The sequence below is a fragment of the Diachasmimorpha longicaudata genome, chromosome 8, assembly GCF_034640455.1.
Source record: "Diachasmimorpha longicaudata isolate KC_UGA_2023 chromosome 8, iyDiaLong2, whole genome shotgun sequence".
NCBI classification, from domain to species: domain Eukaryota; kingdom Metazoa; phylum Arthropoda; class Insecta; order Hymenoptera; family Braconidae; genus Diachasmimorpha; species Diachasmimorpha longicaudata.
Window position 1 is genome coordinate 4757751 of NC_087232.1, and position 27203 is coordinate 4784953.

The following is a 27203-nucleotide window of genomic DNA, read 5'->3' on the forward strand; positions in this document are numbered from 1 at the left end:
GCTAGCAGCACCGTAGGACCTCCTCCCACCGAAGGGAGGGAGCCATTTGCAAATGCTGGGGTGTCTGCCAGTTAGCCCAGTTGGTAACTTCTCAGTAGCAGATTCGAACCGGAAATAATAGAAAAGATTATAGGGGAGAATGCTAAAGCTAATGGAGCGGCAAGAGCCTCAAAATTTAGCAGTGGTGACGCATGAGGTAGGATGGTCAACGGGCATGTCGGTAAGACATTACCATGGAGATTTCCCGAGCTCTAGAAAAATCGGAAATCGTTTCACGAATCCAATGGCGTCGGCCAACTTGCCCTAGCTATGATATTTCTAAAGATATGGACGAACAACGGTGTGATTCCTACAGGAATCGCAAATGCGCTGCCCCAAATGGCATGTTACGTACTCCGTGGTAATGACTTACCAACTGGCACGTTCACCATTGTAGTTCATGCGCCACCACTACGAAATTTTGCGGTTGTAGCCACTCCATAAGCGTCTGCGTCAGCAATCTCCCCTGTAATCTCTGCCGCTATGTTCGTTTCGATTGTTTTTAGTTTTCGGTTGTTGTGCCGGTGAATTGCATTCGGAGGAACGTCATTTTAAAGATTATTGTGGTTATTACATCCCCGAGAGGAGTGCAGACATGGGAGTAACTGTGTAAGTACTTGCAATTCATGAAAATGTTACTTACAAATAGCATTTACCCTGTGAAACTGTAATCCTGGGGCTCGTTATTTTTGGTTATCTCACGTGGATTGCTGTCATTGCCATGATCTCTGGATCAAATGAAACGATTGGGTTACTTCGGATCCCATTTTCAAGGTTCAGAAAAACATCTTTAGATTTTTCATGAAATTTTTCTATTTTAATTTTCCAATCGTGATTCATTGACGATTCACAAAAGTCACATTCACCCCATTGTAATTCAAGTAATTAATTAGGTGCTTTTTGTTTCATTATGTTTTATAGATTGCAACAATTTCCTACAATGGAGAATCGTACAGGTCCCCAGACCATCGAATTCTTGACGAAGAGAATTCTAGCCCTCGGTGCTGTGCAAAGTGGTCACTTCCTGGTGGATTGCGAGACTTATATGTCAATTCCCCAATTTCGTAAGTCTGCACGATTTTTATTTCTAATTTTCCTCCTGCACTGGGATAAATACTGCAATGGAAAATGGTGTTTAAGCAAATTGTTCACTAAAAATTTCCGACTTTATGGATAACAACCGAGAATCAATTTGCCAGGTTCCATAAACCTATTACGATTCCACCAAAAAATCGATAAAAATCACATATATATTTCTATTTTCAATTTCGGAATTTTCAAGTTTTTCCATCGGGTATTTGAAGATGGGAACAATGAGAATTTTATCTGACCCAAAGAATAAAAATAAAACTCCACAAATTGAAGTTGGAATATTCATTATATTTCTACATACCATGAGTATATTTATTTCCACGGACTACAAACACGCAACATTTTCAACTTGGAAATCAATCAAAAATTTCCCTTAAGTTTAATCGTAGAGGTGCATACAATCGCTTACTAAAGTTCTGAAATAATTTAAACTTGAATCGCATGTACTTTATTCCATAACAGTAGTAAACAAATGTACACTTCGTTAATACTGCCTGTTCGATAAACTATCGTAATGTACCTTCATATCGTTTTAAACTTAAATATGCACTCGTTAAATCCCGAATAAGCGACACATCTTCGCCATACGAAATATAAGGAAGAGCAGCGACATTTTCTGGACACATTATTGACAAATGGCTAGCAGATATCCAATTATTTACAGTTATTCAGTTTAATACAAAGACATGTCTCGATTTCATTACCATTACATATCGTCAGGCATTTACGATTTATTGTTTCTCTTCTTAATCCTTAACATTATCTTTACTTTAATTCTATAAATAAATATCACGTATGTCTTTATACCTAGACCGGCGGTACTACTTTTATTGTACAAATATTTATTGAAAAAAGATCTCAAATAATTTTTTAGATTCCCATTTGGTGTTTCAGTTTGATTTCTTTTGACATTTTAAGAGGCCTCAGTGTTCAGAAAAAATTTATTGCAATGTGGGGAGCACTTTGTGGCCCTTGAAAGATCTTTATTCGTGAAATAGGGCATCATTTAACGCTTGTTTGACTACAAAAAAGGTCAGTGTCAGGAAATTAATTGGAAACTGAGAAAAGTTCTAGTTGATAGATCTCTGTCAAAGGCATGAGGACAAGAGAAGAAGACAGTCATGCATAGGATGACTGTCTTCTGCGAATTTTATAATTCTTTTCCTCACTCCCAAGGCCTCTTAGCTAAAGTTCATGTATAAGCGTGTAAATAATTATCATTATACCTTTAGTACTGGTTATTAATTTTTTTAGACTCATCTGTTAGAAATACGAATGCAAAGAAATACTCGTATGCTACAGAAACCTCGAAGATATGATTTCATCTACAGTCCCTGTTTCAGTATAAAACTGAATATTTATACAGATGAACATACGTTATTTTAAATCTATGCTCCATTACAAAAATATTCAAACTATTAAAGCCAGAGCTACAAGTATTGTCATCTTATTGTTTAGAAAATTTATCCATTTTCGGTAATTCCAGCTCCATTACATGAAATTTTATAAAATGTACATGTCAGGTACTCCAATATATTTTTTTAAATGAGTACTGGACACTTACACTTCTTTAAAAAATTGCACTTTCTCGCTCGTGTTTACAATGCTTTCACATGCCTTCGACTGGAAGCTTTGCAAATGTTTTTTTTTTATTTTTCAAGTATATTTTTAGAAATTCATTCCAGGAGACATTCTTCCGAGTTTTTAGCACACGGTTACAAATATTACAATGCGATATCGACAGGTTTTAGATAAGTTTCGGCGTTCTGCGTATGTACTTGAAGCTGAAGAATGCAAATTCGCATGTTTATTTGCTGATTCTATGTTGCCTCAGTAGAAATTGTTCGAACAGACACTTCAGTCTCGGAGACCCTTTGCCAACTTTTCTTTCCAAATTTGGAGAATGGAAAATTACTTGCGAAAGTGATGATTCAGCAATTGCAAAAGCAACATTGCAAATTATTGCAGTAAAGACCTGGCTCAAGTCTACGATTATCGGTCAGTTTTTTATAAAAATCCCAGAATCTCAAAGAGATACAGCAAAATTTTCGTTTCGACCTTTTTTGGAGCTCTGAATTTCCTTTACAAAAGAGGTCATATGAAAATTCCGTTCAGCCTCATAGATTCGGCGATATTTTCTCAAACTTCGCTGATAACTCAATCGACTTGAACGTTGAAACTTTTTATGATATTCAGGGGAGTCTTCCAGAGGGGTCAAGTAACTCAATTAACTTTTCTAATGACAGGCAAAATCATTTTTTTATTTTTCCGAAACCCAATGTCCGACATGTGGGCATCATAACTGCATGTCGGAATTTAGGTTGCATAAAAATCAAAAAAATTATTTTATTTGTTACGAATAAAAGTAAATCTGGTCAGCTGACCTCCTGGAAGAGGGCCCTTAAATTGACCTGCGGTAATGCTGACAAAATTTTCCAATTCCAAATTTACATCTCTGTGTATATCGATCTTCATTATTGTCAAAGTTCTTACTTATAATTGAGAGCTCTAATCCTCAGTTACTTAAAATATTCATACAAACAAGTACAAATAAATCATCCATATTCATACGTTCTATCGTCTAAATGAAATACGAAATATGGAACATAAAAAATTTAGTCTGCTCTGATGTACAATATAGCTGTAGAATTTCGTATAATAATTTATTAATGCCGTATGCACCTACTGGCGTGAAAAAATTAATCTAATTTTTGTAGAATATCGTGTTAAAAATTCGCCTAAATTAACTCTGCCTCTATAAATTTGCATTTTACCATCGGAAACACGTTCAATTCGCAAAAGTGCATAGTGCAGATTTATGTTTATCTAGGAAGTAATTGTACAACAGTATATACAGAAGAAAGAAATTATTTAATTTTCCAATTCAACCTCAAGAGAGGAGTTGCATACATTCAACCCGTGAGCTCCGTCTATCTTGTTTCAATTCTTATTGTACAAGAATGGATGGACCTAGACTGCGAAGTAACTTTGAAGATTAAGAGATAAATTTTTAAGATCATGAAATTTTATCAACAAATCACCGTGTTATCACTCAATGACTAATTTATTCTCTTCAAGACATGAAATGAAAAATAGTTCAATGTCTTATATAACTCTAGAAGAGCATGAAAATGCCAACAAAGCTGAACACAAAGTCATAATCTAGGATGCAAGTCGATAATTTTGGAATAATCGTCTCACAATAGCAGTTATCGCTTAAAAAATATCTTTCGGCACGAGAGCCTTTGAGCATTACTTTGGATACCAATATATTCGTAAAAACCTATGTTGAATTTTTCTCAAAAAATTAATTTCATAATTATGATAATCGAAGTCAAGAAGGTTGTTCATTATTGTCATTATCCTAGGTTTATGTTAAATTCTAAATTTATTAATTGTTCTCACAAAAGTAAGGAAATCATTTTTCTCTGTGAGTTAATCACCAGTTGATCATCGTTTATGAACATCAGCTAATCGAGACAATTATTTTTAATACAGTGAATACTTGTTATTTCGCCTCTCTAAGATCTCAGTTGGGGAAGTTGATTTCTTCCACTATTGACAATCGAATCGTGTATAAGTAATGTGTAAGAATATTTGGATTCCACGCTTCTTTTGTAATATCCACAAAAGGTTTATGAAATTCATATATTTATTTTTATTGTGCCCTCTGCTCGACATGATCATTGACGGTATTTATTTTTTCAATATTATATTTCTCCAGTAAAGTCATTAGGTTCGAATTATGTCAATGAGATTGATAGAACTAGCTCCACAATTATGAGCATTAAAAAAATTTCTCAAAATTCTTCTCTCGAGGAAATCAAAAATGTAGATAAATGAAAAATCATTAACGGACAATTTTTTTAGAAATAAATTCTTTTCTCATGTAAATGAATATTTCGCAAAAGTAAATTTCGGTGAAATTATCGACGTGTGAGCGAGGGTTCTTCGATGATTTCAATTCGTGGATTCCATTCCCCTGAATATTGAAATCTTAGAGAGTATCTACTGTACGGTATCACGATATCATAAGTACAGGGCATTAATATTCACTCACCCATTCCACTACCCTCACTTATTCATAGTTAATATTAGTTATTCAATATTCCCAAATTTGGCAATGATTCGTATTGTCGGTTATTATTGTTCTTACCTTAATACAGCTATTGGAATTAAAAATAGCAAACGAATATACACGTCTATGTGTCTGATTATCTTCAGTTTATCTTTACCCTACGAATATTCACGTGGTCCAACCCTCGGATGCATTGAATTACGATTCACTTAACATCCTGTTCGTCGTCATTGCCACCCTAGTGCAGCCTGTATACTGATCATCTACATCCATACGAAATATACGATTTAGTATCGTTAATTGAGACCTCATAAGTGATATTATAAATCTATATTCTTTACTCATTGATTCGTATCTTTGTGGTCAAATGTAGAATGTCCATCTACTCGGTGTCTTCGTATCAACTTGTTAACCCCGGTATTGTCTATCCAGCGGTATCGATATTTGATATTAAAAGTTTGTGGGAGTGCAAAAAACTACTGGAATGTGGGTAAAATTTTTATATTACAAATTTTCAGCCAAGAGAGCATGAAAAATCGCTTTTGAAGAGGGTAGATACCCTCGGGGTGCGAAATGATCGACGATATGACTTCGCATTATTAGGGACTGGAAGAAAATTACCCGAAATTATTTAATAGATAATAAAGTATCGAATATTTCGATGTGTCATAATTCGCTATCAGATTTATTGAATAAAACCGAGAAAATCGCAACTGAGATGTTTAAAAAATTCAAAGGAGTTTAGGTCCTACAAATTCTGTTTTCCATTATCGCGAGCTAATTGTCAGTTAAATCCGATTTATAAAAATTCCAGTAGTTTTTTCATCTCCCAATATTTGTTTCCGATTAAGACCTAAAGAGTTTGTTTCAATGCTGATATTGTCATGATTAATTTGTTCATGTTACTTCATCGCAACAAGGCACGATGTATGGAAATATTCGACCTTCACTGCACGATGCGTTAATATTCATGATATAATCGATATAATTTTCTGATCCTCTGCTCAATTATCGAAAATAAACATGGACGAACCATTTCGACACAGAGCGTCCAGCGTCTTCAATGTCATTTTCACTCCATCACTCTACGATATCATCGATATACTGATTCCAATCGATTCGATTAAAATAGTAAACAATTGATTAAAGCATCACAAATAGCACGTTTTGTAATAAATAAGTGCAACAGTATCTCTTCCGTATATCTTATATTCTCTCTCATAATGGACTTTGCCAGGTGGATACTTATCCCGCGGCATCATCTTGTCTAATCTAGATAAACTCTGATACAACCTCCAATAATTTTCATCTCTGTCGTCTGCACTCTCCTCGTAACGTTTTCTATAACGCTCCAGTATAGATTCCTGTGATCTCAGTGCTCTAATAGGCAGATGAAATGTCGTATCTCTCTCCAATATTCTCTCCATTTCTAAATCAGTGAGATCCTCAAGGCTTCTGGGATACTTTCTACCTGAATATCTGGTTCCCAAGTCGGAATAATAATCCTTAATTCTACTTTGTGATAAGCTCGAGTGTAGACTTTGATCGATATTCAATGGATGATTCAGTAATGAATTTCGCACTGTTGATCTTCTTCGTTTTCTTCGGCGCTCGTGATCGTATTTATCCAGACTATTTTCACCAACTGATGCTATCTGGGTATTTGTATTTCTCGGATATTTGTCGATATGCATACTTCGATGATATGAAAATGTTGCCTCATTGGACCAATTGTTCTGGTTACACTGATGCATTTGATTTCTAAACATCATATTGATACTGTCTGTCTCCTGGGTTATGCCAGACTTTAGATAGTTGGTTGAATTAAAATTGTCTTCAATCTGAAATTCATTTGAACATACAAATTGATGCTGATTATTGTCCTGATACATAACTCCAGCATTCGTTCTCTGTGATTCTCTATGAATTCGTAAAAAATTGTGTGACTGTATAAAATCACCGATGTGATTACTTATACGACTCGTTTTTCTCATCACAATCCTCCAATAATCGGATAATTTTTTACGATTATCTTGCTTTGACTGAAATACACTTGCCAAGTGTTCCTGGAGTGTACGACTACGTTGATATATTCTACCCGTATTAACGTTGTAGAGTTTACGTGGATCGTGTTCGTTTGGATATGCACCACTTGGTAATGGCTTGTTGGATTTTTCTAAATTCGATAGCCCTCCAGTGAGGGAGGCCTTGTACTACCGTGCTTGTGCATAGTCCGGATTCATTTCGTCCAGTTGTTTGCCCTTTGTTTCTGGGACACAGCACACAACGAAACATAAACCACATACGGCAACTGCTGCATAGAACCAAAATGCACCGTGAAGCCCGAGTAACTGCAGAAGATGAAACAAAATGAGTGGTTAATGGTATTTTTCACAGAATAGTGATACCGCGAAAAGATTTCGTGAGACGATAATTTTAAAAGATTATCTCAGTCTCAATGAACAGAACAAGGACATTTATGTCTCCTCTTAATTTTAGACATAGACCTCCATTTTAATTACTCATTAAGGAATCATTCTTCTCCAAATTTTTGAAACAATGTTTTTTAAATTCTAAAAAATTTCTTGGCTTTGGTTTACACCTATCGTGTAATTTTTCATTGAAAAAAAAAATTAACTGGGTAGAAATTCCGCTTCTAAAAACTAATTTATCAAAAAACAAAACGCAATTGCGAAAGAAAAGTATTAACTTCGCGGCTACGGTAAATTAATTATGTTTCATGACAAGCGAAGTTCATATTGTGGATTTTGGGACTAAGAAGAGACAAAAAAATTGTGTATTAACCAAATCCGAGGTCATCTCTGCAATATATTGTCTCGTGATGTCTTGTGAAGTACCTCGCAGTATCGACGTAAAGAAATGTGAAAAATTATATGACCAGTGATGATGGAACAATTGTCATGGGATATGTGTGAATGATTACCTGCTGGAAATCCATGAACAGTTTTATCCCAAAAAAAGCACAAATGTAACTAAAACTGGTACTGATGCTGGAGCCAAGGCCACGATACTCGAGTGGGAAGAGCTCACCAATCAATAGCCATGAAATTGGCGATATGCCCAATGCAAGCGCTGTTGTGAAGACTAGTACACACAGCAGTGGTATCCAATCATGTTTTCCCATTAATGTTGGATCATTATAGGTGAAATTTTGTGACATGGAGTTGTAATACGCATAACTGCCAAAACCAGCTAATGCCAGTGACATGAAGACTGTACTTGCTATCAGTAAGGGAAGACGTCCAACGATGTCAATGAGAAAGCCTTAAACAATCAAATATTTACTTCATTAATTTTATTAGTTTTGGTCTGTCCACGAGAGCCAGACGAGATTTGCCTTTAAAAATATCAATTCACGTTGAGTCAATTCTAACAGTAATTTGTCTTCATGATTGACGGGCTTTTTAAAATAAACATTTGATTGATTGAACTGTATAAATAAAAACCCAACAATATTGCTAAGTGAGGTTTGGCTAGTTTCATGTGCTGGGCAAATGCAAATTTGAATTCAATTAATTACCTGATAGTAACGAAGCAAGAAGCTGAACGAAACCAACAGCAATCATGGCACCATGTGGACTCATATCCCCAAGTGTCTGTCTAAAAACAATAACTGCATAATATATAAATGCATTAGCCCCAGAAAAACGTTGGAAAAACATGAGGCCACACGTTATAGCAATGGGTTTGTAGAGTCTCGGTGTGAAAACACTGTTTCGAAATGTCAATTCATATTGTTTAGCTCGTGAAGCAAGTACATTTGTCTTGATAACTTGTAATTCCTGTTTGATATCAACATGAGATCCACGTAGCCATTTGAGACTGCCTGCAGCCTCCTCGTCTCTGCCATTGAGTACGAGATATGAGGGGGTTTCAGGTATAAAAAGAGTTCCAACAAACAGCATAGTCGGTGCTATTGCAACAACCAATGCACTCTGTCGCCAATTGAGGTATGAGCCAGCAATGTAGGATGATAAAACACCAATATGACCGACGACCTTGAGCATTGCTGATAAACATCCCCTAATACCGGGTACGGAGATCTCAGATATGTAAACCTGCGATGGAAATTTATGATGTGTCATTTTAATAAAAATAATTTCATAAATTCATTGATTATTCGTGACAGATTATTTGGTGGGGTTATTTTACTGATTGAAATTTATGGATTATATTACCTGTGCAACCATTGTGATTACTGCACAACAGAGACCTCCGATAAAACTCGTTGTGAATACAAGTTCAACGCACGGTGCAATACCAGTTAATAACCAAACAGCTGCTAAGGGCAAGGACGTAAGTCTCAGGGCTAGTCGACGACCACGTCGCATTATCCAGTCTCCAATCATTGCACCAAACCATGCACCCAACATCGAGAGAGATGCCACCCATGAGACTTCCTGCTTCGTCACTGAGAACGCCCACCTGTGTGATTCGAATCATATTTTTTTTTTAGTTTTTGATTTTTAAATTCCTCTGGGTATATTTGTGAGAAATTATTCACGATTAAATCATCTGTTAGCTGTGTCTTACCATGTATTGTTCGGAGGTGATGGATACAGATGTGGTTGTGAGTCGAGAATGGAATCCAGTGCAGGGGATGTGTATCCTTTTGCCAGCCCGCAGGACAATGTGCCCATTGACAGGGCGAGAGTTGCTAATACCTACGATAAAAAGGGGATATCAATGAGAATAGATCAGGATATTTACGTCGTGGGGATACCCATTCGGATTTATAAGTAATTTGACGAGACCATTCTTCGTGGCGAAATATTCTTACGGAAGATTAGAAATTACTGACAGGAAGATACATCAGGAAAATATATATTGACTTTATTAAATAAGAGGATTTTTTTAAATGAGTTAAGGAGTATTATAATTTTTCGAACTTTTTTCTTCGATTTTATCCACCCGGAGAGAAAAATGCTTGAAAAATTAACGAATTAAGAAAAAATGCTCCATCATTTATACTGAATATTGTTTTGACTGGCAAATCACGAAATAAACACGTAATTGTTAAATAATTTGTCTCTCTGTGCAGGAGAAATTGCTGCGATTTTCATTCAGGATCTAGAACATTATAACGGAGGACTATCGAAGGAAATAGGAGAGACTTTGTAATTAAATTTACAAAGTCAGAATTGATAGTCTTCCGTTACGAGACCGTCAATCGATAAAAATTTGAGTCATTTCCATTGAATATAATCGAACAGAAGTTGAAAAAAATCACTATTACCCATTATTTGTCCAATTAAAAATTTATTGTAATCTTCAATGGAACATCATGATAACGTGATGACCAATGTAACATCCCTGTACATATTTGCATCAGATACAATGCTCAATCTGTTATACAATGCTCAATCTGGTGAAAGGGGTTGGCAGATTGAAAGCCACCGACGTGTACTCGCTTCCTGAAGAATACTGAACACATATTTTTCTCTCACTGAGAATCAACGTATTGCGTGGGTCACAATACTGCCAAGACACCCACATACCCCTTCCCCAGTGTCCAAATGCGGCAAGTATGCGGAGTATAACCCACCCTGGCGCCATGAACAAATGTTACCAACACTGACCCACCTACGTTTGTATATCATTGCTCCCATATCTCCAATTTTTTTATTATTTTTCATTTCACGTGTACGTAAGGGATTCACAAGTGAACGTGTCGTACTATCTATCGATATAACTCGGGTAATACAGCATTGCGGACTATATTTCACGGCTCGATTTTCTCGTAAAGTAAATCAACTTGCGCACGTACGCACAAAACTGATTTTAATCTGACTTTATTCCTTTCCATTACACCATAAATTTGAATTTTATATCTCGGTTTGTCGATATTATTATTGTTCTCTCTTCTTCTGTTCAGTGAAAATTGCATTGAAATTACGATGAAAGATAATCGCCGAGAAAGAGAATAATGACGACCTAATTTTCTTCTTAGTTTGCGCTGATGAGATTCGAGTGAAAATGAAATAAAACTGAAGAATAATCATAAAATGTAATTGAACATTGAAAGGGGCCGGTAATCGGCTTGGATTCTTATCAAGGTCCGTATGATCGTTCACATTTATGCGATATAACTCGAGATTTTGGGGAATTTTCACTACTATCGCGAGCTTGTTATTTGACTTTTTTTATTTCATGGAAAATTGACATTTCGACAAGAATGAACCTCCATCATCTATTCAGGCTCGACAATTTACTGGAACCAAGCCCGTACGATTGTTCCAAAGATTATTGGTTCAATTACTGTCCGTTCGACTGGAATCGGTTTCATGATTACTCGTTGGAAATAGAATTCTACCATTTCGTTATTAAATTTATCTATTATTATTCTCGTCGATTATTGGAAAATTAATTCGTTTGGGTTTTATTTTTTTTCCAGCGGGGGATTATCGTTTTTCTCACTTTAAGTTTCTCGGACATATATTTTTTCTCTCTGGAGCGAAAACCCCTCGAGCTATTCGAGAATTAAAATCATTATTGGCACGAGGGTATCAATAATGTGACAAGTTTAATTTGTACAGATGAAGTTGTAATTTTCTCTCTTTCTTTCTCCCTCTGCCTCGTGATATCAAAGTATTGAAGTCGCATCTTGGCAAGTCTAATGGTATTACGCATAATGGGAGTAAAATATAGGAATGAACAATGTTTTAAAAAACTCACAGTGAGGATTATGTTAATGCAGGCGAAGAATAGTGGAGAGGCACTCCTGCATCGCAAGGTTTGGTCGAGTTTCAACGTAAAAAGGAAAAAAAGGAAAAAAAAAATGGGAGAAAAAAATTCAAAGAAAACGTTGGTGGTCTGAAAGAGATGGGGGATATAACGCTCTTCTTCAACACTGAGATACCACTCAATTAACTCACTAGCAGAGGAGCCGCAGTGTGCATTTCGATATGGCCTAAAGCCAGAGAGCGAACGGTGGAAAAAGGTGGAGAGGACGAGGTCTCGAAGTTGGAATATGATTGAGTTCGATGGGAGAAATTCTCGTAGCACACATCGACGATCAATTTCGGGGTAACTGGGTCACTTTCGTTGCACGAAAAATTATACAGTTCCCTAGAGCCTAGTCATTGTGTTATTAATTACCTGGGACAGGTGTTGAGGCCGCGTTGCAGTGGATGTCATGTGTACCATTGAGGCTCGTGGCATTCTGAATCCGTTCTCAGCCTCCTCCGGTACTGTTGTCACCTGGAACAATAAGTATTTTTTCAGATTGACATTCGAGAAATTTCTCAGGTGATCATCTACATGTCCTTTGCACGTAATTCATCATTCCTGATCATCTGGGAATTTACTATCATTCTCGAAGAATGTGGATAACTGACAAAATGAGAACTTTTTCAACCTCAAGCCATTTTTTGGAGATTATCATCATCTGGACATATTTGCAAATAATAGTAATGTCAGAAAAGTCTAGTAACTTTGGAATATTTATTTTTTTTAAATGTCCTTCCGTTATCTAATGTAACGATAACATGACAGATGTTGGAATAACTCTTCTCCAAAGGCATTTTTCCAAATAATAATCCCGAAACCACCGAAAAAAATGAGGGTTCGTAAAACATCCCACCAGAATATCCAACATCTTGCCTCAAGCAATTTTTCGATAAACGTAAAAACAACTCGAAACAACGAATGAAGCTGATGATGAAGAGCCCGGAATCGATTTAACAAAATATCATCTGAAAACGGATGGCGTAGAGAAAGGGTAATCCTCACCCCTGTCATCACTGGGTTGGATGCAGGAAACTCGGTGGATCGTTTCAAAGGGGAAGTAGAAAATGGTGAAACGTTGAGTCAAGGAGGAAACGCTTCCACATGGATAATGATCGAGATGCGAAACCAAGCACGATTCTGTATTAGAGTACGTTTTTCTCGCTTCCTCTCAGCTCCTTCCGTATTTCTTGAATGATCACAAGGGGCTGATCATTTGGATTATATTTTCCTCGAGTCTTTCTTCTGTCTCATTAACCAGTCACTTGAATTCACAAAATGGAATTTCCAGGGACTTCACCATTGTGTTGCCTGAGTCTCTATTTTTTACAAGTTTTCTTGATTTATGATTAGTTTGTTGAAGACCTCTGGGGAAGGTGAATCAATAAATATGTTGAAGAAGTCAATTCTATCAACCGCTTCATCAATCTTGATTATTAATAGTCATTAACTACGGTGACTGTCTATACTAATCATTTACAAAGAGCATCCAACACCGTCTCTCGATTTATTTTCGTATTGCGTTTCAAGAGGTCAAATGCTGTTGTATGTACACTGAGACAGAGTGAAAGATGGTGTAGGTTCACTCTCGGGAGAATTTCGGGTATTTTATTTACTTTCACCGGTATTTTTGAAAAATACTCCTCCTGTTTGGTGTGACAACGGATGTGTCTTGATGAATCGAATGCATTGTAGTGGGAATTCCCGATCGTTGGCAGTGTTCATTAATGAAATGCATCGGGGAGTTTATCATTTGGAAACAACGGAGTTAATGCGCCGGTTCATTGAAATACTACCGGTAGCTGGGGTTTATCCATTCGATCCACCTACACAATGATTGAGGCGCGATCGGATTTCAATTTGTCATGCGGAGAGGAAAGAGGTCTTGAAAGAAAGAAAAAGAAATTTTAAATTTTAGATAAGTGACTTTACAGATTTTTTTAATGCATTTTGGGGAATAAATTTCGCATCTTTCGTGGTGGAAGAGGTTCTACCGTCATTTGTCAACAGGGAAAAATTCACTGAAAAAGTGTGTGACTGTTCCCTAATTTTTACCGAATATTATTTTGACTGACAGATTATGGAACAGACACGTGATATTTCAATAATTTTTCTCTCCCCGAAGATTTTCAGAACCGAAACCTCATTCACGAGTCATAAAATAGCACTGAAACGTTTTGGGAACGAGTCCAGGCATTTAAATATGGAGGAGACAATTCGAGAACTTAAATTGAAATTTTAGAGGAATTTTTCCATATGGAATTGCAATTATACAATATTTGAGACTATTACGTCATGTGCACACCTTTCCACGAAGAATGTTTCTGACAATGGCTCGAAGATTACTGATGAAATGTTATTGGAGAATTTAATCCGTCATTCGAAGGAGATTGAGAAAGGATTGCACGACACTTTCCACTGATTTACGGCCATATGAGATGGGAACGGCATAAATGTAGTTGAACGTTTACATATTTCCAGTGTATGGTACCATCTGAAACTACTTATCAATCAGCATCCTAGGCGTGCTGGAGTCGTAAAGCCGGAGTCATGATTGCGCCATGACTTCGAGTAAACCAGACAGACTACTTCATCTCCTCTCTGACATGATCGGTCTCAGAGACATGCAGACGCATAAACATCAGTCTCGAGTGGGCATTATCTTGAATCTCATCAATCGAAAAAAATTGTGAATGCTGAGGGGAACAATCACCACTTCTAGCCCATTGTTCTGACACCCTGAGTATCAAGTTGAGCAACACTCAAACACTGGATTCAATTGGACGACTGTTTTCGATGTTCGGAAGCTCAACTACTCGTCAATTTCAATTCTAATTTGGGGGATGAGGAGCAATTCTAATTGGCATTCCCTGTGACGTTACACCAACTTCATGGAGGATTAGGACAGTGGAGTTTTTATTGGATGTATCAACTCGTGGAAAGGTCTGATAACGTGCCCCAACTAGATGTTTAAACATCAGTCTCGAGTGATCATTATCTCGAATGAAATTGAAAAATATTGTGAATGGCGAAGGAACAATCGCCACCATTCGCTCATTGTTCTAAAACTGAGTTCTAAATGAAGAAATTATTTCGGTATTGATTCCAACTGTAACTGGGGCCAACTAGGTGAGTGTTTCCGAAGTTCGGAGGCTCAACTATGCCGGAATTCTCAATTTGGGGTACACTGGTGGAAAAAAAATAAAGTTCATGGACAGCTGACTGTTAATTTCAGGATAATGATAAGGAATGGGAATTAGCAGTTTGTGAGAATGAAATTTCAGTGAAGTTGTGGAACTATAAGCGACGAGAAAAGGAGAATTCGTTAATTTATTCAATTATAGAATTTAATATGAATAGCGAACATCAAGTTACACTAGATTTTCAATTAAATTTCATGTTTTTTTTCTGTTCAAATTACTATCAGTGCTGCTCGCCTCCAAATTCAGAATGTCTTTACTAGAATTATCTGGTGTTCTATTCATCTCCGGGAGAAGAAGACGCATAAAAATCGATCTCAAGTGGGCATTATCGTGAATCCCATCAATCGAAGAAAATAGTGAATGCTGAGGGAACAATCGCCATTCCTGGTACACTGTTCTGATGAACTGACTGCCAACTTGAGAAATCATTTTGGTATTGATTCCAACTCTGACACTGGCCCAACTAGGTGAATGTTTTGAAAGTTCAGAGACTCGAATACAGCTCAATTTCCGATTCGGGGTATAAGGGAACAATTCTAATTGAAATTCCTTGTGATATTACTCGAACCTCGTGGAGGATTAGGGCGGAGAATTTTTTTATTGAGATATCAACTCTCGGAAAAGTCCCATAACTTCAGATATTGAATAGTTGATCGACTATTCTTTGGAAAAGAAAAAATCAGTGATCCACAGATACCCCTGTGAACTGCATTCTCCATCGTGAAAAGGTGCAAACCCTTTCATTAACGTGTAGGCCACGCGCACTATTATACCGTCCACAAAACATCTGATTCTATTGTCATCTGAATAACGAACAATGAACCCAACGACTCGCCTCAAAATGTCACGTGCTCCATATACTATGGGCAAATAATACACATCTATGCACGAGTTTTCAATGATTTTGCAAATTTTTTTTTTATCTCCGTTTACTCAGCAGACGTGACCCCTCATTTCTGCTATTGTTTCCGATTTTCATTTTCTCATTCTCTCGAGTATTTGTGAATCTATTTATATTGTAGCTCATTATCACAGGAGTTACCGAAACAACTGATTAAAACTCGTGATAAATCATTTCTACTGTTTATTTTTACGAGATAAAATGCTGAAAAATGTATTTATCAAATTGTGAAAATGTACAAAAAAAATATGAAATCGGGGACTGGACATGAAGAAACGCTGCTAACGGTTTAAATTACAGGATATTATAGCTCAGACTGTGACAGGGATAATCTGAAAGTCTCTGGAATGTCTGATATATGCTCGGGACACCGGAAAAAAAACCTATTCCATGAGAAAATTCAAAATAGCTTATCTCCTTATATATAGCTGGTAACTTTAATTTTTACACTAGAGCTCTAATAATTTCTATTCATATCTTATCACGATGTGTCGGATTAGTCATTAGTTTTTCATATCAAATCACGAAGCGAACGGGTGAACGGATTTCCATAATGAGAGGTTACGAAATTGTCATTTTTCCCTTTCCTCAAGGATATCCAAGTCCTTTGACTATTTTTCTCCAGCAAAATGTTTTTCCTATTTTGCAATCGAACATCAGAGCTTTCACTCGAGTTCCATTTGCCCTCAAGCTTCTGGGTATTTACGATTATTTAGTCATTTAAGTGATTAGCGACTATCTATGGGAACATAATTATGTGAAGAAGACTGACAGCTAGGGCGGGGTGGTGGGCTGTCAGATTAGCGTGTGGGGGATCTAAGTTCGTTTGTCGGCTGCCGCGCCAAATTTTCTGACACTTTAATCTGACAGTTTCATTGTCAAGTGGGAGTTTCGTGAGAGGAACGAATGTACCTGGCCAAGGGTTGTCCTCGAGTGAGGTATTCCCTTGTCTCTCAGCAAATGCGATAGGGGTTGAGGAGTGGTATTAAGGAAAATTATGTCTAAGGAAATCGATCATCCTCACATATCGATCTGATTCGAAGACCTTTCAGAAATCTTCAGAAGAACCGTCGAAGGTCTTCGTAAAATCTCCCTCGTGACTTCAAATTTTTGTTTGGAGGTACGTTCAGAAGAGAGACTTTTCGAAATATTTTTCAAAATTGAATTTCAGAACAAACTATCATCTTCCGAGAACATTCCAAAAAATCTTTTTAGCTCACCAGGGATCTTCTGAAGATCTTTCGATCATTCTTATGAAAAATTCTGAAAAACCTTTCACAGACAATTTTCGTCCGCGGGAGAAAAACAAAAAATATGTGACGTTAAAAAAAATGTGATAATCGTTGATGTAATACATACCACTTTATGTATATTACGCCAAAAGATAGTGATGATAATTTGACACCGGACGGCATGACACGCACGTGTACCCGAGTCCCTCGCACACCCGGACTCTCTTCTCAAGAATTTCGAGTAAAAAAAAGATCAGTGAAAACTCCACATTCCTCCGGCTCCTCCCGGTCTGGAATATTTCCCTGAGTTTTTTAATGACTCATTACGTTGATTTTACTGATCACCACTGACATTACAAACAAATCATTCGCGTCTACCAACCGGGGACCGTTTAAGGGGACCCAAGAACTCAATTAGCACTCAATTGTGATGAATTTAACAGTAATGACGAGACACAGCCGAGTGTCAAGTTGAATTTAATTGTCCATATGTCATGGTAAGTCATTACTCTGCTCATTGATTCAAGGAACGTGGGATAAGTCGGGGTAAGCACGTGGTACTCTCACTCAGTCCGATTGCTGGACCAGTTTATTATTGTTGAAAAGCGAGCCCAACTCGACTGTTTGGTGACCATCGCCACACTGATGCTGATAGAGGCCTCTGCACTCGTTCACGACGAGGAATCGTTTGAGAGGATTGTGGATACATGGGGCACTCACCGCACACATTTACATTGGATCTGTGTGGCTGTGGCCCCATGTAATGCCTTAATACAGATGGATGCATCTGAACGCCTTCGGGCACTCAATTGCCTGTGGACATTTGGGAGAAAAAAGCGAGGAACCGAGAATTAAATAAAGAGATTTGACACATGAGAGCCCCAAGTATTTAAATTCATCCGCTCAAAGAGGCCTTCATTGACTTTTTTTTTTTTTTCGAGGAAATACTCTCAACGCCGACGACTTTCAATCATAAATTTTTTTTTCATGTCATCTACGTAAGTGCTGGCCAAGAGGCGTTTTCTACCTTCGTGACATCTTCAAGGCATCAGTATATTTGATTTGTTCTTCTGGTTGTTGGACCTTTTTAATGCCTGTGCAATTATGTTTATGTAGACGGTTGTGTTTGAGGTGTGGACAATCAAATTTTCATGTAGGGATTTCAAAGAGCTTTTGGAAAGTTTAATTGGATTATTTTTTCACCGTTGATAATACACCGAGTGGAGAGCTTAAAATAATTTTAGGGCGCCGGTTAAAGGTGGGTAAGGTTGTGCGACTGCACATGTGAGAAAAATAGGGGCTATTTTCGGGGAGCCCTGTAATGGCCATCAGGGTAGATGACTCTATTCCGTGGTGTTCGCATCGTCTGGGTGGATTTTCGCGGGGGCAATCAGCACGAAGAAATTAGTGGGACTTTACCTTGAATTTCAACTAGAATTTTATTATGATTATCTAACTACCCCTAACAATATTTAGATCCTCGAATGGCCGACAATGAGCCTACCCCTGGCCGACGGTCGGCGATGCCTCGCTTCGCACCAGGATGTCTCCCAAACATTTGTACATCTTCCTCAACATCCCCCAGATCTTTCTACAAATTTTTAAATTCTACTAGACATTGTTTCATGCCCTAAACAGAATCTCCAGATCGACACGGGTGACCTACATTCTCCAGACACCCTTAAATTGCCCTGGATTCCCTAGATATGTCTGGATTCTCCTGCATTCACAGACAGATCGGTAGATTCCCCTAGATATCCGTAAATTTCAGACGCACTGGGGTTTTACATGACCCTAGACAACCCCTAAGTCTTCATAAATATTTCTAGACTTCCTACACATCTGGACTCCCCCCACCCCCTGAATTTTTCATACATATCCTTAGATGCCCCTAGACCCATCCAGACTCCTCGACAACCGCAAATTTCATCCTCTCGGGTTGTCAGGGATTTTCAATCGTTTTTGTTTGTGGGTGGTTTCAGTATTTATTCTTCGACGATAAAAAAAAAGTGGTAACTCGTGCAATTTAGACGAATTAAGCGATCTAATCCTCCAGCCACAGGGCAAACTGCCCTGAGGCCCCTGTAATTATGGAATTACCTCGATATTTATGACTCTTTAGACTCCAACAGACCACTTAGAGGCTCTTTTCCTCTAAATTTGATACACTGGAATTGTGGTATATGGAGCGAAAGAGGTAACTTTTTCAGCTACATAGAGAGAACTCCAATTCGTCGGTTTGGAGTTATTACGAAACCGCACGGAGACCTGTGATTGCAAGCACTCGAAAGCCTTCGGTACAGCCGCTAAGGAGGCCCAGACCCCAAGGGTCGACGAGGTATCCACGAAATTCACCTCAAATCGAGGGATCGCTCGTTGATATACCGATTCCACGGTCATTGATAAACAATTTCCCCAAATTTCGCTGTCATCGAATTTTTTTATCAACATTATCATTAACATCATTAATCATATGTAACATCTTTGATAACGAGGGTAACAATGACTCTAAGACCTCGAGAATTGTCTTACTACAGTTTTACGAAAAGTTTCAAATACCAGAAGAAAAGAAGCATCTCTTTGTCTTCCATCGTCTTTATTTCCACAAGACCATCAAGTGTTATGGTGTTAGGAGGTAACAGAAGACTCCGGTTTCCTCGAAATTTTTTAACAAATTGTCTGCTCAGCGCTATTAATATTGTTAAAGTGAGGCACGATCATCTTGATGGTCGTCTCTGAGAACTTTGTGTCTTTATTTGTAAAAGTGTCAAGTTGTTTCAGAAAAAAAAACGTCTAAATTTTGGGGAAATTGTTATAATAATTATTATTATTAATTCGTTCATTTCGCCCTGTGGTAAAGATCGCAGTGATATACGGGACAATTGTCTGTGGATTTAAGATAATTTCTACCGTGGATGTGAGGCAGATGGATAAATGCATTGAGCTCCTTTTTTCCTGTGGATATACGGAAGAATTTCCATGGATTTAAGCTGATTTATCTGCGCCTTCGTCCCATTTTTTATCGCAGATCAATTGAAAGGGTAAATCGAAAGGGTTTCAAAGAAACGGTCATCATAATAATCACAGTCCTCAATAGGAATGATAATACCGTTTCACAACGATTATAAAAAAGGAGTCGTGAGGGTCATAACTAATAATCACGTTAAAAGTTATCGTGGAGTAGGTGAATAGTCACGATCCCCTAAATATCTGCCAACATGACAGGAATGATATTTTACGCGTATGCAGCAGCCATCAGGTGTCATTTGGCAGTTCAGCATCACGAGTTATCTTCCACTCTCGACAATTCCCTTAGGATTACATGGCTTCAACGCAGGTAGCTGTTCCATTTAAAAAATATGTCAAGATGAATTTCTGTTTTCTCTCCATTTGTCAAATGATGTGCATCTGCTAATGGAATGTGTTCGTCATCCGGAGAAGGGAGTAGATATTCCAGATGATAAACGCATTCATTAAATCATGGAAAACAAGAACCACTTTTTGTCTCTGTTCTGCAGGAGTAATTGTGTCAACTTTATGGAACTCTTTGAAATATGTTTCACCCAGTGATAAATGTCGGACTTTGGATATGAATGCATAACAAAGGAACACTCGAGGCACACAATTCGAAATGGCCAAAAGGTAATTAATAAGTCCGAGAAGACCTGGTGGTACTAGCTAGTTTTGGTAATGTGTACCAGTGGCTCTCCAAACTGGCAACCTACCAAGAGCCAGAACAATGCACTTCGCACTACCATGATCTTTCACAAAATTCCTTGACTCTCGTTACCTAAATTGCTTTTAACAGTTGACGCTGTAAGTAACATCGTATGAAGTTCAAGCATCATCAGAGAATGATGAGAAGTTCGAGGAGGGAAAAAAAAAAGAGGGATGAGGTCACGTCGACGAGATCGATCCTGTTCGTGGCACTCCTTTGTGGAGTCGCTTATCCGGGTCCAACGAGACTGCACTGGACTGCGAAGAAGAAAAACCCTTGGATAAGTACAGAACGAGGGGGTGAAATTGTAATGGAAGGGAGACAACTTGGTCGAGAGCTCGGTCATAGGTGATCTCTTGAAATAAATGTGAAACATCGGTTGTAAAAAATAGTTTCAATGCTCTAGTGGATCTTGAGATATTCTATTGTCCAGATTCAGTTGGAGCTTACCAGGGTTATCAGCTGAACTCGAGAGCACGAATTATTTGTACAACTCTCGGAAAATCCTCACCTTTTTTTCGGTTTTATTAGGATTGATACTGTGGGTGTGTGGTGTGGAAGTTTTACGAGGAGCAGGAGATGATCAATCAAGATGATAACGATTGGTAAATTTTTTGGGCAGCAAAGGACAACTTTTTTCCAAAATTACTCGATCAGCCAGTTCACACCAATTAGCAGAAGACAATGTGCTACGACAATTTCCCCATAAAATTACCAATCTGGGGCTGAAATAAACACGAAATGTTCAATATTTTATCGCAAAAAATCCACGAGGGGATTCATGAGTCTGTAAAGAACAATTTCAATGTTCCAACTCTTGAAATCTTCCATTGTCCAAGTTCACTCGGTGTTTCCCAGGTTTATCAGCTGAAACTATTCACGAGTCCTTAAAAACATGAATTATTTGTCCAACTCTCGGAGGATCTTCACTTAGTCCTCCTTCTGTTCCACTAATACCCGTACACTCGCAAACTTCAACAAACATTGAATATGAGAAATCATGTTGTGTGATTTTTACGATGAGAAGAATCCCTACAAGAGATGTCGACAATCCTTTTAGTAGTTAGTAATCATTTGTGGTCGTGGTCTGTGCCATTTCCAATGATCTTTGCGGTTACCTCTGTGTAATCAAGTGTGAAGATCATTCGTATTCACAAGTAAGGGTCATGTCCTATTCATAAAATTGTTAATATTATTTTTGTCAAATTCACACACACACACACACGTCACTATGTTCCTCTACAATTCTCTAACTATAAACTGCCTACAGCGTATAGGATGAGGCCCCCTACAGTATGTCGGCTGGGTCGATCAGTATCTAGGTCGCGGGTTTTGGCAATGGATAGAGCCCAGTACCCCAGGCTTCGCCACCAGTTACCCCTTTCTCACCCCCCTTTGCCCATTTTTCTGTCCCTTTCCCTCATCCTGACTGTATTTTTTACGTTTTTTTTTTTATTTTTAATGTCCCTCGCGTGGTTTATTTCCCCAGCTAAGAATTCCAGCGATGGCAGGACAGAAAATATCTCTGAAATACTTGAATGTTATTGCAGGAAAAATTGGATAGGGAGGACTAGGACAAAGCAGGCCTCGTCCAATGGTCAGTATTTTCACTTTGAAGCTTCATAAAATACCTCAGAATAAAGAAAAACAAGTGGTCAATTGCCTTTGCCTTCATCTAACATTCCACGAAGCAATCATTCACCACTTTCATCAATTGTCTTCCACTGATTGTGAAAATTCTTGTTTAAATCAAATGAACGAACCCCGTTATCTATATTATTCACAAACTTCCATAGAGTAGTATCGGAAAAACTTTTTCACGCGTGATTGAAGGAGTTTGAAACACTCGGAGAAGTCGTAGAAAATTTACATCAGAAAATTTTCGATAAATTCCCAATTTCTATAAATCATCGCAAAAATACAAAAATATTATTGAACCGAATATTTTAATCTACGATAAAATTAATTTACAGCATATTGGCCCGACCAATCATTTTTGCAATTAAAAAAAAACATTATCCTCCCAATGGACAACTATTACTCTCACCTTCGTCTTTCAACTCCATCAAACGGACATCGATACAATTTTTTAAGTCACCCGATTCACAATATTTTCAGTGCTATCAAAACAAAAATTCTAAAACTCCCACACAAACAACATTAATTACAACATTCATTAATAATAAAAATAAATTAGTTCCGTTGTTTTCCATTTATTAACAATAAAAAAAAATTCCTCGTTCTACTCCACTTTTGCCGAGTCGAGGATGATGGAGTGCAGTTGGATATGCTGAAAGGAAATTAATTAGCCTCATCAATAAGAGGATTCCCCCCCCCCTTTCCCCCTCTCACCCTGAACATTCAATTGAAATTATTCATCCAGTTTCGCGGGCGTCCCATGAATTGAACACATCCACTGAGACATGCGATTTAATTTAATATTCTCCATTTGGTGATGGGATTCGACGTGTGTGATAGTAGGGCAAGTTGAGGGAAGAACATCCGAAGAGAGATTCGGTCGATATCTAAAGTAAGTACTCGGAGTTTGTGAAAGTGAGGTGGAGATGCCTCTCGACGCTGGAATGATGTATATTTCGGCTACGGTTTCTCCCCTCCCCCTCCCTCTCTCCCACCCCCCTTCATCGCTGTCTCTCTCGCTCTCTCTCCCTCTCTCTCGCGTGTCGCTTATCTATCATGTAGACCTGGCCTCGGTCGTTTTCGAACAATAACCGGTCCCGTCCAGCCCAAAACTGAATCATCCCGTGTGCCATACACTCGGACCTCTCCCTGCCTCCCTTCGGGCCTCTCCCACCCCCGACCATTCCACCCACTCGGTGGGATGTTCGTCTGAGGCCGCAGAATACTGCGTTAATTTTCGGGGGATGTGTTATTCGCGCATTGTCCGCATTTTATTGTTCGCCCGAGGGAATAAAAACGAGTGAAATTTTTACATTTCTGGGATTGCGGGACATTCGGGAGAGAAATATTATGGGGTTTTTTTTTACGAGATTGATGAAGCTGCGATGAAATTGATATGTTTCTGGTAATGGAAATTCTATACATTTAAGCACTTTCAATAAACAAATTTGTACATTGAATTGCCGGAGAAAAAATTGAAAAAAATGGGAAATAAGTGGCAGGTTTATAATTACATTGTTCACATCATTGTGTGTCAATAGTTTTTGTGAATAAAGAGATTCTTGGAATTGTTTATAGTTGCGGAAATTTTTTTTTTGCGTGACATTGATTGCTGGGAAAGTTCTGAATGTGAATGAATTTGTTGTAATTCCGGGAATATAATTAACATAAGTGCAACTTTGCTCTAAAAATCAATTTTTCAATACAATGATATTGGACAATACGATGTGAGCCAGTCAGTCTCATGTTGAACCTTAGAAACCGGGATTTACGCCCATTTTACCCCACTCGCTCCTAAACATCTAAAAAGGCCGAAGTCTTAACCAGTTTTGAGTAGAAAAATTTCTTCGAATTGACCTCATCATTAATTTGCTTATTTCCATCTCAATGTCTACTCACATAATATTTATGATGTACGGACATCTCTCCAGACGTTCAACCTCTTCCTCCAATTTCCAAAGGTGCTTGTTCCCCTGAAAATCTAGTGTTTGCCATTCTCCAGATCATCCAGTCATTCTATAACTCATCCGAGCCTCATCATCGGTCTTATTTAATTATTGTCGTCCATAAATATCATCAAAATCCCTCCATAAACCTGAATTATTGTCGAGTTTCTTTATCTCCGTACAAATGATTGATGAGTAATTCACCCATTAAATATTTAATTCCATCCAGTCCAACGATATCACCTGGAATATTAATATAACCACGTATGTACACGAGACCTAGTCAGTGTTCGTGCTCAAATCCTCGAGGTCTCGGCTTTATCATAATCCGTCAATGCATCTAATGGTCAGTATCGTGGTGCATCGGGTTCAATTAAGTCCAAGAGAAGGGGTTGAATGCATTGAACACAATCAGTAAATCACGATAATACATCAACCAAAGTCAGTGATAAAAATAGCCTCAAATTTCAATTTCTTATGCTCTCAATACTCAAGATGATAATGTGTGACCCTATTTAATTTATGTAATCGAAGACTTGCAACTGCATGTCTGTTGAACCATCGCTATTACCACGAACTGATGGGATGATGTCTTCATTCAGCCTCTTCATATTGACAATTTCAATCCTCCCTGAAGACCGTGTACCAGTTAACACTCAATTCATTTTTCCATAAATTCATCAATTTCTCATCGACAGATGAGAGGATAATTTGCATCAAAGATCAGTCTCTCACAAACGGCAACATAATATCAGAGAAATAAGATTTGCCCTCGAAAACATGACGCTGGGTTACTCTTCCAGGCTTCTGATACCTTCGCTTGATGCGCTTGGAGCGATGATCCCTCGGGTCCAATCAGATTTCATTGCCTCGGACGGGGACAAACGAGACATTACGATGTTTATGAAAACATCTCGAGTTCGGGCCTCACCATAATTATTCAATCTTCACTTTATTTTTTTTTTATCATAACCGACCATTTATTTTCACCCTCACAGTTGTCAGACGATTCCATGACCCCCCAGTCCTGAGCAAATTGTCATTGAGTCCGAGGAATAAGTTTGAGCAAATTTTCGAGTGATCAGTGCTCACACTATCATCTAATGATTATTATCATATATTTGTTTTCAATATTCACGTTTTGTTTTGGTCTTTTATTGACATTTTGCTGTGGTGGAGTGTGAACAGGACAAATAATAATAACTAAAAGAAAAAGGAGTACGCAATATGTGGCCGCGGGAGGAAGGTCGGGGTCTTGCGCGGAAATAATTTGATCAGGACCCCACGCTGAACCGCGGGTGACTGAAAACCACTTCCCCCCGAAAGTTCTCTCTATGTACCCCACTGGCAATGCGCAACACCCTGCGCAATACTACCCCTTGCACTCATTTCACCTATCCCCTCGCTTTATCCCATCCCCGAAGCTTACCCTACCCCCTCACCACCCCTCGCACCCCACCACGCTGGTGTATCCCACCTTCTCCCCCCCCCCCCCCGCCGGTTACTCTACTTTTCACAAATTTTCGAGTGAATAAACTCTCGATGTAATAAGAAAAATATATTAACTTCTTGGGTTGAGAATTAGTTTTTGGAGTTCCCTGAGAGAAAAAAAAACTTTTCGATGATTTTTGTTTTCTTGTGGAATTACTTTTAGAGTTTTTTTTAAGTAGTTTGGGAATTCAGGGGCCAAGGGGTGAAGTGATTCAAGCCGACTTCATTCTTAGGTGTTTCCGAGGTGTAAATGAAGGTAAATTGTTTGGTCGGTTTGTAATGATGTATTGTGTTATCGATGTGTGAAAATGAAATTTTGCGCACGCACTTTTGGAAATTTTTGGCTGCACTTTGAGGATCGAATTTGCGATTTTTCGGGGGAACTCGCGGCGGGTTTTATTGAAAATAAAAGGGAAAATTGGGAAGTGATAGCACCCGAAGAGAAAAATTCTCGAAAAAATACGCAACTGTTTCGTAATTTGACAGTTAAAAGAATATTCGGTAAAAATGACGGAGGAGTGACGCACTTTTTTCATTGAACGTCCAGGAAAAAGTCCAAAATATCCAGAAAAAGTATGAAACGTTCAGTGAAAAAATGCGTAAACGTTCCGTAATTTTTGCTGAATGTTCTTTGAAAGGAAATAATACGAAAAAAATTATAATTTGAATGAACAGAATTATGGAATACCAATTGACAAAAAAGAGCCCACTCAGAAGCAAATTTCTAATTTATTAGCAACAATGCCCGTAGTCATTTGTATATAAACCCAATTACCCAGTTGCATCTCTGAGGACATTTCGATCACGATATCTATTGATATTTCATCGCTCATATCATTCTCGCCGTATTATTATGTATATTATTCATTGGTAATGATAATGACATTGGCACTGGGCAGGAAGAGGTTACCGGTCGTTCATCAATAATTGCAGCGAGTGCCTTTCCCAACAGGAGGCTGTCGACAAAACGCCTCCCCTTCGGGTGTGCACAATAATGCACACATACATACCCTGTAATATTTCCTTTCTTCATTGTTCCCAACAATACTTCTCCAACCATACGTATTCAAAAATATTTCAATTGTATTGGAAAACGATCCTATTGAGACCGGTTACCG

General features: G+C 38.0%; 2 protein-coding genes across 4 annotated transcripts in view; one reads left to right on the forward strand and one right to left on the reverse strand.

The window, feature by feature from the left end:
* The first annotated feature begins 488 nt into the window (after positions 1 to 488).
* LOC135165021 (mediator of RNA polymerase II transcription subunit 20) overlaps positions 489 to 27203 on the forward strand; it is a 29448-nt gene continuing 2733 nt past the window's right edge. The window contains exons 1-2 of the mRNA XM_064125928.1: positions 489 to 648; positions 961 to 1103. Of these exons, the coding sequence (XP_063981998.1) occupies positions 635 to 648; positions 961 to 1103 (157 nt within the window). The 5' untranslated portion in view covers positions 489 to 634. The remainder of the gene's footprint in view (positions 649 to 960; positions 1104 to 27203) is intronic.
* LOC135165009 (facilitated trehalose transporter Tret1-like) lies at positions 1324 to 25861 on the reverse strand. Of its 3 annotated transcripts, XR_010299411.1 has the most exons (8): positions 24548 to 25861; positions 12329 to 12430; positions 9764 to 9894; positions 9409 to 9655; positions 8751 to 9288; positions 8154 to 8494; positions 7267 to 7560; positions 1324 to 7050 (listed from the first exon to the last, which is right to left on the reverse strand). XR_010299411.1 is itself a non-coding variant. In XM_064125906.1 (7 exons), the coding sequence occupies exons 1-7, from the start codon at positions 24569 to 24571 to the stop codon at positions 7423 to 7425; spliced, it is 1521 nt and encodes a 506-aa protein (XP_063981976.1). In that variant the 5' UTR covers positions 24572 to 25861; the 3' UTR covers positions 1324 to 7422. The 3 variants fall into 3 exon arrangements, 2 of the variants coding, with proteins under 2 accessions (XP_063981976.1, XP_063981977.1); XM_064125906.1 differs by having other exon boundaries at positions 1324 to 7560; XM_064125907.1 differs by lacking the exon at positions 24548 to 25861 and adding an exon at positions 17420 to 17940 and having other exon boundaries at positions 1324 to 7560.